At 35.6% G+C, this 12,154-nt stretch overlaps 1 protein-coding gene across 3 annotated transcripts in view; it reads left to right on the forward strand.

Annotated features, from left to right (window-relative positions):
- The window catches only part of LOC124360161 (glutamate receptor ionotropic, kainate 2-like), a 67,086-nt gene that overhangs the window by 25,230 nt on the left and 29,702 nt on the right, over positions 1-12,154 (forward strand). For 2 of the 3 annotated variants that reach the window (XM_046813535.1, XM_046813536.1), the window contains exons 2-3: positions 2,481-2,636; positions 10,890-11,074. In XM_046813535.1, coding sequence (XP_046669491.1) covers positions 2,481-2,636; positions 10,890-11,074 — 341 coding nt within the window. Of the gene's footprint in view, positions 1-2,480; positions 2,637-10,028; positions 10,047-10,889; positions 11,075-12,154 lie in introns of those variants that run through there. The other variant, XM_046813537.1, reaches the window with a different exon arrangement.

Consider the following 12,154-nt stretch of genomic DNA (forward strand, 5'->3'; position numbering starts at 1 on the left):
AATTTGCAACGAATTATTTTTTTCAAAATTCAAATTCTATGTACACAAATTTTAATACGAATACTATAGAAAAATATACAATTGCTTATTTTGTTATAACTTACATTCGTTAGATTAAAGAATGGTATTTACAACTAAAGCTCTTTACTGTAATACTTTACTCAATACTTAGTCCTAATATAAGATTAAGGAACAATATGCTACGTATTTCATATTCATGTGGATACCTTATGCGCATTACTAATTCGATGACAAAGAGAGTAATAGCAAAGCTAGAAGAAACGGTCCAACTGCGTCGAAACGTGTATTTTCACAGCTTTCGTCCGATATCACAGAATTTGCATTCGTCTCCGTAATCAAAATCAAATCAAATCAAAATCATTTATTTCTCATAGACGTTAACATGTATCGAGAATTGTCAATATGTATAAAATAACTAAATACTAAAAATATTCTTATTAAAGTTATTGCTATATCTGTTAAAACTACAAATTAAAAATATATTTAAAAAGACAGTACTAATTATATTTTTACTTGTAAGGTTGGGTGGGGCACAAAAATTCAGAGAGTGAGTAAAAACAGTTTTTTACAAGAAAGTCTTTTAGTTTGTTTTTGAAAGATGCAAGTGAAGTGCTGGCTTTTAAATAATCTGGCAATCTACTATAAATTGTAGGTCCTAAATATTCTATTGATTTGCGGAACATATTATTACTATGGTGGGGTACTGTTAAACTATTTTTATTTCTGGTGGGATATATATGATTGTGGGTAGGAAAATCGGTAATGTGTTTAAAAGTGTAAATTGAAACGGAATAAATAAAAATCGAGGGGAGGGTTAGTATACGTTCTTGGTGAAACACTTGCCTACAGCTCTCCAGGCCCCTCAACCCAAACACTAAACGAATAGCCCTCTTTTGCAATTTGAATACTCTTTGTAACAGAGAAGATGAAGCAGTTCCCCATGACATTATGCCATATGACATCACAAAGGAAAAGTAACCATCATATACCATTTTCAGTGCACTACTTTTCAGAAAATTTGAAAGACATCTTAAGGAAAACAATACAGAGTTGAGCCTAGAGCAAAGGACCTCTACATGCTGACGCCAAGAAAAACCAGCATCCAGATGAACGCCCAAGAAACACACTGAATCAACCTCAATGATGTCAACCTCGTCTAAAGCAACAAAACCCTTAGAAACTGTCTGAGATCGAAAGTGAAGAATGGATGTTTTGTCAACATTAAGGAATAAATTGTTGCGAATGAACCAAGAGTTCATTTTTTCGATTGTAGTGTTTAATTGAAGATTTAACGCTATTGAAGAGTCTGCCCGAACAATGACCGTGGTGTCATCAGCATATTGAGTGACGCGAGCCTCAGGGACACAAGAGCTTAAGCCGTTTACATATAAGGCAAAGAGAAGAGGTCCCAAGATAGAACCTTGAGGAACACCCATGAAGACCTCAACGAAATCTGACTGTGTCGTACCAAAGGTGTTGGTAACCTGGACACTCTGGTAACGATTTGAAAGGTAGGACCTGAACTTCTGATGCCGTAGAGTTCAAGCTTATTAAGGAGTTTCAGATGGTTAACTGTATCGAACGCTCTCGTGAGGTCGCAAAAAACACCAGCTACGTGATTCTGATTGTTAAGATGAGTAAATACATATTTGGAAAATTGGGCAATAGCGTCGGCGTGGATTTAGAAGGAACAAATCCAAATTGGGTGTCACTCAGAATGGAATTTCTGATTAGAAAGTCTGTTAGTCTAACATGAATGAGACGTTCGAAGACTTTGCTGATGGTTGGTAAAATTGATATGGGACGATACTGTTGAGGCGAAGACCTACTGCCTTTCTTGAAAAACGGAATGACCTTAGAGAGCTTCATATCCGACGGAAACTTCCCCTGAAGAACTGAGTTGTTGAACAATTGAGTTAAAGGAGGGCTTAAGGGTGAAGCAACCCGTCTAATTACTGAAGGACTCATTCCAAAAACGTCAGGTGTTGAACTGGTTTTCAAAGATGAAATAGTATTGTACATTTCAAGGAGCGTTGTTGGGGCTATGAAGAAACTTGATGGACAGTTGTTTATTTTAGAAGAGCTGTTAGTGCAACTAGTAAGAATCAAAACATTCGGCGTTATAGGACATTATCATTTTAGGTCTTAGCGGACGATTTTACCATTTGGAGCTAATCAACTACGTCATTTTTTTATAATTGACACCTGCTCTGAGGCTATATGCTGGGTGACATTTAGTACTGCCGTTCAGCGTGCCTTTGAAAAATAATATAAGAAGGTCATAATTTATGAAATATTATATCATGGATTGTTTCCCCAACGTCCGAATACTAATCTGGGAGACGGTACTGTCCGCGGAGATACTTTCTTAACTTTTTATTATCTTGCAGATGACGACCACCTGGAAACTTTCTGGCCTATTTCATGACGATCTGACAACAGAACATATGTTGTTACAGTGGGGCTGTTCCATCCTGAACAGAAGCAACAGGAGTTCGCCTTCTCGAGCGCTATAGAAGCAGTCAACATGGACTCTCAAGTGATCCCCTACACCAACCTCGTGCCTAGGATAGAGTACTTCTCTCACTTTGACAGTTTTAACACTAGCAAGAGAGGTAAGATGATCTGGATGAAAAATATAACTATCCACGAACCTCCTTTTTTAATATCTCTTGAATTTTTATATTTTGGACATGTTTTATTTGCACATAGGCGAATCAATTCCCTACATTCCTTTGTTTAAATTTTGTTATTAACAACGGAAAGTTTGAAAGGATAGCAGGATTTCGGAAAATCATCGTTATTGGTTACAAAAGGTATAACACAATTTCGAAGATTGAAATCTATCCTCTTCGTCAGGTAGGGAGGTATTAATACATACAAAAATAAAGAACAGAAAGAAGTAAAGAAGGGAAAGAAAAGGGTTCAAACATACCCAAAAGCTGCTGGGAGTCCGGTCCACGATCAGTATCCTACTGTAGCCCGTGCTGATTGTGATCCTCGTACTTATGAATTATGCTCGGGGGTTGCATCCTGTTCAGTGACAACGCCTGGACTGGAATCCAAGCAGCTTTTCGGTATGTCTGGACCCTTTTCTTTCCCTTCTTTACTTCTTTCTGTTCTTTATTTGTGTATGTATAAACTCCTCCCCCCCACCTGACGAATAGGATACATTCCAATCCTCGAAATTGTGTAATACCTTTTGTAACCTATAACGATGGCAAATGTCCGAAATCCTGTTCTTTCAATTACTGCATTGTATAGTTATGTAAATCATTATAAGTCCTAATGTAAAGATTACAGTTTGAATATTATAACTATATTTTCATTATTTATATTAAATAGGTCTGTATTATTTAATGGAAAAAATAGATATTTAACTCTATAGTCGCTTCTGTGGGACTATAAAATAAGCTTTCATTAAGTACATTGTTTGCCATGTAATATAAATATTAAACATTGTGAATATAACAATATGTTTCTAGCCTTTTCTCAGTGGCAAAGAAAAAATCAGTAACACTACGTCTCGAATCAGATTACTTTCTCAGTTGGGGACAATCCTAGTTAAAATAAACAAATCATACCAAAACGTTGTGATGTAAAACAGTGGTGGCTAATAATAAATGGAGATCGTCACAGTGGAAAAAAGATGGTGACAGATCAGGGAACTGAGATGAGGTTTTTGGGTCATTCTAAATGAACTTTTTAATATTATGCAGTTATTTCTTATGTGTTTAAATTATACTTTTCAGTTCTGAGTTTTCATAATTTTGTTTCTGCCGTGGCGATCGCCATTTTCATTGATCGTAGGACAATCGTCAGTGATGGTCATTGGCAGCAGATGTATTATGATTATATTTATATATTAACAATTTAAAAATAATAAAAACTATACAAATTTAATAATTGCAATTGTTCATGTTGTAATAATTAGTATTAATTTTATTAAGGTTGTTTAAGAAACAGTGTTCATGGAGTTGACAAGATGTTTGTTGTTGCTCCTGAACGTTGTGTATCACAATGCTTTGGTATGATTATTTATTTTAACCTAGTTTGCAGTTATTGGTTAGCCATTGTTCTGAGAAAGAGGTCAGATTGCAGAGATCGAAACGTAGTGTTACATAATATCTTGAACGATGGTCATTTACAGATCCGAAAACATCACGTTCCCACCATTAACATTTTATCTTCAAACAATTTTTGAACATTAAAAATTAATTTAAAAAAATATCTCTAGTATTTATTCCATTTGAGGTATTAAAATGAATGAATGATCGTATAAGTTACATTTTACGATCCATTTGGAAATTGGTTTATGGACATGTCACGTGGTTCGTTATTAATGGAAGAGACCGACACGCAAGTGTATGATTTAATTGTTTCCATTGAACAGCCATGAATTGTTAATCCACAAACGAGAATATCAACCTCTGGAATAAATATGAAACCTGTTTCAAATATATCTATTATCAGGATGCATTTAATATTGTTTCACTACTGCTATGCATATCCATACTTTTCGTGCACCTCCATAGCTAAACGGGCTAATTCAAACTAGGAAGATTTAACTAGGTTAAGCTGCATTTCAGTTTTCTGTCCATACAGACACAATAGACTGACATTATTGGCACTTGACCAACTGTTAGACTGTTCACATATTTATTTGCTACACAGAAGGAAAGCTCTCAGAGTTACTGTTTCCTTAACCCACATAAGGATCACGGTTATTTACCAACTAACCTTCAAGGTTCCTAGTGTATTCAAGGTTTACTTCAGTGTAAATGTACTAGAACCTTAAATATTAAAATATGTCTAAAGTAAAATTATTTCTTAAAATATTTTGATTAATTTAAATATAATTAAATTTTACAAGTTATTACTAGGTGATCAATATTAAGTTATTGGATTTTATAGGCGTGCACTGTTTACACATACTTTAATGAAAGATAAGCAAACTTTATCAGACTACTGTAATGAATTTATGCAGTTAAGTTTTATTAACAAAGGATTATTTGGAACAGGAAAGTATAGTTTTGGATTTAATACCTAAAGACAAGAGCAGATACAACTTTTCAAAATGTCGTGATTTTGTGATAGTTAACTAACGATGGCAAATCTACTTAATTCTTTTTCTTTTCGAACGAATTAATTTTAAACTGTTTTCTAAAAAAATTTCAGAACTGATTTTCTTTAAACATTTGGGCATAAAACTTAAATTTAGACAAATTTAAATTATTAATTCAGCATTTAAAATTTTTGTTCAATAATTTAACTGGATCCGGCGTTGTTTATATTTATGTATTTTATGTTTAATTATTACATTTATCTTTAAATAATACAAAATCCATGTATAACCTACGGGTTGGTGCAACTTCAAATAGTATACTATCATAATAGTAGTTGCCGAAGTCTAGATCAACATAACTTATTATTGTAATACAGTCGCAGATCAAATCATTCACTTCTATTCGCCAAAAATAGTTTTAAACATATTTTTCTCTGCACGTTATTTTTTTTAATTTTCATCCACAATACGTACACATGAGGACAGAATAGAATGGACATAAAGGAAAGAATACATATAGGAGGCTTGTAGTATTTAATTAACGTACAATTCGAAAATTGACTCCCATTCATCCCGCTCTCACACAATACAATCACGTGTTCTATAATCCACCCTTTATATTGTCTCCCTTATGTGGGTACAAAAAGCAGGTATGAGAACCAACTGTAGTGAAATGTCCTTTAGGTTTTCTCCATTAGAACAATGTAAAATCTCATGGACTCTGACGATTTTATTTTTTATCATAGCGTTATGGAATACGGTTCATTTTGAGAGGTGTTACTACTCGTATTAAAACACTAAATAGTTATAGTTTTGCGTACTTTTGAATATCCAAAGAGCGAAGCAAAAAATGAGATTTTTCTCAGAATAATCTACAAAATATTAAAACAACTCAAAATTGTTTAGACGCTTATTAATTATATATTTATAATATAATTAAATATGGCGCCCGTCTTCCACTTTTCATCATCAAAAACAAGCTCCTAAAAGTGCATGAGGTTTAACATTGTTGTTATGGGGCTAAAAACCAAATGGCCCAGCTGGTTCTTAAAGATGATCATTGAAATGAATTTGATTAAGAAGTAGGAACAGTTAAACAATATTTAAGTTTACAGATTATTTTTGCCTTCACGCCATACCCAAGCTGTCTGCAATCTGAAAGCCGTGTCGTAAGATAAATCCCTGCAATCTGTGATCCACACCTACCAGTGAGATCGAAACACCGTTTACGAGTTAAAGAGCAATATTGTTTCTTTTCACAAGTTCACAATTCGAGCGGATTCAGTAACTTAAGGAATAGAAGATGGTTCCAAACCATTCATAATGTGTGCAACAACTAGTACAGCACGACAGTATAGTCTGTCAGCGCTCACCGCTCAACGTACTCATGCAACACAACAAGAACACTTCGGTGACTACCTAGTTAGAGGCAGCTCATGGTCTAATGCAATTCACGTGTGTACCATAATCGCCAGAAGGAATATTTTGTGGCTAGTTCTTCTTCTGAAGCAATTTTTCAAGACAATTCATTGCTATGTGGCGATTCATTCGATATCTCTTCAGAGATGTGACTGCTGCCGAAGCAGAGCCTTCAGTCAATTGAATTGACTTTGGTAGAGGTTCAAATTTGAACTGTTTGAACCGCCTTGTTACATCGTTTCGACATCAGAGACACCTGCCTTATAATAAAGCCGTTTTGGTATATCCAGAAGCTATCCAGTGTAGAACTAAATGATAGGGTGTTCTCTTTATCTAATCATGTGCACAGCTGAGAGCCCTACGAAGTAGTAAACATGTGTCAATTCTCTGGGGCAAACCAGTGTTGTTTGAAATACTGTGGTGATTTTATGGCAAATAAGTATTGAAGGTTACAAATTCCTGTGTATTTGCGCCATTCTTTCTAATACTCCGTGCGGTGGTCTTTCCTATGACACGGTTGTCAGATTGGAAAAAGCTTGGGGGTGGCGTGAGGGCTGGTTTTTTAAAAGGAATAATTTCTGCTTATGTACCTATTGATTGCCATAAATTTCAGACAGTTGTTGAAATATTTATGAAGCAATGAAAATATAATTTAATTTATCACATTGTTTACTTTATGAAACAATGTAATCACTTAATTACTAATCACATTACTCTTAGATAGATTCCCATATTATATTTTAATGATGCGTAAATCAGCTAAGATAATTTGTTTTCTGTCTGTCGTGAACTTGCAAATCTACAAAGCTAATCGATAATTGTCTAGAAGTTAGAATAAGGATTGTCTAGAACATCTATAAGGATAAAAGGATTTGACAAAAAAGTTGCATTTCAAAATATATTTCTATTTTTACATTTGTACCAGGCTGTATTAACTAATTTTGCTGTTGCAAAAGTTACTTGAATACATGTTAATGTTAACCAAACATAGCTATAACATGAAATTAGCAATTAAATGGTTAATTATAATGAGATGGCACATCGAGCTCTTCTTTTTGTATCACAAATATAATTACTTATATTGCTACGGATTTAATGGTGTTGTATTCTAGAGATGTTCTATTCTATACTATGTCTAGAGGGATCTACTCCTTGAAGGATTATATACACTTACCCCTACACATATACTCTCCAGCAGCTAGCCGCCGCAACCCTTTACCTAGCAGCAGTCATGATCTACAACATAATTTACAGATCATTCTTTGCATCAATCTTACTGTCTAAAATATAATATTTGAATGAAAGAATTTACCAGTACAACGAAGTCCTTGACACAACATAACAAAGATCTCACCAACCCATCCAACAAAGTAACGTCTTGTCACGGGGTAAAATGTCATATGATTGTACTCAGTTTGTGTACAAGTGTTTTGTTGTCGTGACAATCTTGGTTACCCATAAAACCAACACATAATTTATTTTTATATTTTTACTTTTAATTTTTATCTTTTGACTCCAGAATCCATCGTTCTTTGGCTCAAGAGGAATTAGGTGTAAAATTTCAAATCTGTATGACCTTTTTATCCTGAATTATCGCACGGATAGACAGAGGATGACAAAAGTTTAAAAAGAAAATGTCAATTTCGTAAGAGCCGGTAATGAAACTACCGAAACTACCGTTTTACACGTTAAGATCAATGTTAAACTTCATTATGCCCTTATTTTGTCGTGAAATTTCTAAATATTCAAATAAAAAGAGAATAAAATTATTTTCTGAATAACCATTGAACTTTTTTAAATAAAAAACGTTTAAGTGCTCACTAATTACAAATAAAATTAAATATCTTGCATAAATCTACAGCTAAAAATGAGATAGAAAACTTTTTAAAGTTTAAAACAGTTCTTAATGGGTTAAAATGAAGTTGGCTACCAGTACAGCCGGTTCCTAAAGACAGTGGGTCTAAATGCGAAGTAAATATAACCCGGAGTGATGATTTAAATATTGATCATATGCATCTAAATGTTAACGTCACTATTTCAAAAGTACATAGTATTTAAACACACTTACTCTATGTTTATATAAAGATTGCGTGCATGATAAATTTACTGAATGAAATAAGGATTTAATAAAAACGTTCAGTGAACATCTAGAACACAACCAATTATTCAGAGTGAGGGTCGACCATTAAAACTGTGTGTGCGCGTGTGGAAACGTCGAGTATCAGTAATATTTCAGGGCCCTCAGACCTTTTGACAGAGTTTCGTTTTGCCAAATACTGCCAAAAACTCAATTGTGGTATTTCGTTTCTTAATACTTTTCCTCTTCTCTGTCCTTGGAAAACAATTTTTTTATGTCGAAGAAGTTGGTTACGTCCAACCACTGTAATGACATTGTTATTATGAACACTTTGTGACAGCTTTTCTGGGTCACTTCCTTTCTTATGTGCAGGACACAGACATTGTTAATAAGTTCCAAGACTTGAGAGGAACTTGCTCGCACACAAAGCACTCTTGCCTTGTCAAACTTTGTTGTTTGGATAGTTGAAAGACAGTTGAACTGAGCAGCTGCTTGATATCTGCCATGTTAAATAATAATGTGTGCTTTCATGTAGCACATAAGAATAACGAATACTACAGTCTCCAAATGTTTTTAAACTAAAATTCTAAATGCGAGAATAATTCGCTTACAAGTGTTTATTCGAATCAACATGTATATAAATGTTAGTAAGGAAACACATTCGCTAAAAACCTTTTGGTGATTTGCTCATAAGTTTTTGCTATTATTGAGCAAGAATCTATGTGTAAAAAGCCCTTTCTTACCTAAAGGTAAAGTTTAGGTATGAAAGCAACATACGTGTTGCCCATACATTTAGTCTCAATCCAATAACTAACTCAATTTTAGTTTATTTCTTTATGATAATGTACACTCGTATGTTAATTAATATGATTATATAAAGTACTTTTGCTTGAGCATTATACGTTTTATTCAAAAACCCATTAATTATAGAAAAACCAATAATATTCATTGTATTACGTTACCAAATTACCTCATCTAAAACAGTCAAGATGTACCTATGTACCTATGGGAGTGCCGATGGCCGAGCGGTCTAAGTCGTTGGACTTTGGGTCTGAGTTAGAGATAGCGCAGGTTCAAATCCTGTCTGTGACCGCTGCACTATTTATCAGTACCATCGACCTCGTACTGTATCGACTCTCCCCCTTATTCTGTTTGATAAGATCCTCGCACAGGCCAGTGGCCCATGAGGACGGACAGAATAAGGCCTGAAAGGGGATCGGTCTCTCCTTTAAAACAAAAACAAAAAAAACAAAAAACAAAAAACCTGTACCCGGACTCAAATCTGTTTGCGACAGTAAGATTATTTATAGTTTATATGTGCAGTGTGTACTCTACTGGAGGAGGGGTGGGGCGATATTCGGCGATAACATGGAAATACCTCACATTGATCTGCGCTGGGACATCTCTGCCAAACCATCTGGGTGTGTCATCAACCTGTAGCCGGACTCGAAACTGCTTGCGACAGTAAGATTATTTATAGTTTCTCTGTGCAGTGTGTACTCTACTGGAGGAGGGGGTGGGAGCGATATTCGGTGATAACATGGAAATACCTCACATTGACCTGCGTTGGGACATCTCTGCCAAACCATCTGGATGTGTCATCAACCTGTAGCCGGACTCGAATCTGCTTGTGACTGTAAGATTATTTATAGTTTCTATGAGCAGTGTGTACTCTGCTGGAGGAGGGGGTGGGAGCGATATTTGGCCCCCAGTCCGTAGGCACCACGGGGATTGTTCAGTCCATCTGCGATAACATGGAAATACCTCATATTGACCTGCGTTGGGACATCTCTGCCAAACCATCTGGATGTGTCATCAACCTGTAGCCGGACTCGAATCTGCTTGCGACAGTAAGATTATTTATAGTTTGTATGTGCAGTGTGTACTCTGCTGGAGGAGGGGGTGGGAGCGATATTCGGCCCCCAGTCCGTAGGCACCACGGGGATGGTCCAGTCCATCTGCGATAACATGGAAATACCTCACATTGACCTGCGTTGGGACATCTCTGCCAAACCATCTGGATGTGTCATCAACCTGTAGCCGGACTCGAATCTGCTTGCGACAATAAGATTATTTATAGTTTCTATGTGCAGTGTGTACTCTGCTGGAGGAGGGGGTGGGAGCGATATTCGGCCCCCAGTCCGTAGGCACCACGGGGATGGTCCAGTCCATCTGCGATAACATGGAAATACCTCACATTGACCTGCGTTGGGACATCTCTGCCAAACCATCTGGATGTGTCATCAACCTGTAGCCGGACTCGAATCTGCTTGCGACAATAAGATTATTTATAGTTTCTATGTGCAGTGTGTACTCTGCTGGAGGAGGGGGTGGGAGCGATATTCGGCCCCCAGTCCGTAGGCACCACGGGGATTGTCCAGTCCATCTGCGATAACATGGAAATACCTCACATTGACCTGCGTTGGGACATCTCTGCCAAACCATCTGGATGTGTCATCAACCTGTACCCGGACTCGAAACTGCTTGCGACAGTAAGATTATTTATAGTTTCATAATTATATCCAGAAACCAGATTAATGTTCGTATCTCATCATTAAGACAGTATTTGGTGCTTGGATTTATCCCACATGAGCATCAACGAAAGTTTTTTTCTTGGTGAAGAAGTAATAAGGAGATTAAATGAATCTGAAAAATCCCACAATATTGACGCATTAAACAAAATATACCGTCGTTTAAGTTTTAAATAAACATAGAAGTTTCAGCTTTAAAGTGAACTAAGTTCACTTGTTGTCCATTTTAAACTAGCAGTAACCCAATATACTAAAGTAATGTATAATATTTTTCGTTGTAACAATAAACCTGATTTCAGTTTAGTAGTATTCCGCTAGAATGGAGAAGTTCTTATAGAGAATCGAGATCGTCTGACCTTTTTTCAGAGCAGTACTGAATACAGTCCTTGTTTTGTTTTGTTTACACAAACAAAGAGTTCTGTCCTATAGAAAGCATTGTGTTTTTCACGTTTATAGTGATGATGATGATGATAGTGCATATCTTAACTCTTCAGTGATTAATTTTTGACAGTATGTATACTTTGGGGTATGAAGTATTAAAATATAAGGTGACTAAACACAGATTAGAGTCCGCCTTAGATAAAGATACCTACACGTAAGATCAACGTCTCTGGGTAATAAAACCCGTAGTCTTCTTTCGATTACTATCGGAGTTGCTACACAGGAAAGGATAACGCCTATGGCTTCCCGAATGAAATATTTTTAAATGTATAATGAATTTGTTCGTGGAAATAATGAACCTCTGAAAAATTATTACTGTAAACTTTTTCAACACCTTAATTTACACTTCACGTGCTAATTTAAAACAAATGTAGTATGTTTGTCAGGTTACCACTTTCAGATGAAACTGATGAAAAAAGCTAAAAGAATTAGAGAATGACAGAACTGTATTCAAGACTCCCCTGTAAAGAACTGTACAGAGTATGTGTACACGTGAAGTTTAACAGATTTTACCAACTGAGAATGTTAATTTTCAAGATAGTAGTACGAGTCGCATAATAGGCTTGGCTGAGATTGCATGAAAAACTCATGTCTATAGGT

The sequence above is a fragment of the Homalodisca vitripennis genome, chromosome 4, assembly GCF_021130785.1.
Source record: "Homalodisca vitripennis isolate AUS2020 chromosome 4, UT_GWSS_2.1, whole genome shotgun sequence".
NCBI lineage: Eukaryota > Metazoa > Arthropoda > Insecta > Hemiptera > Cicadellidae > Homalodisca > Homalodisca vitripennis.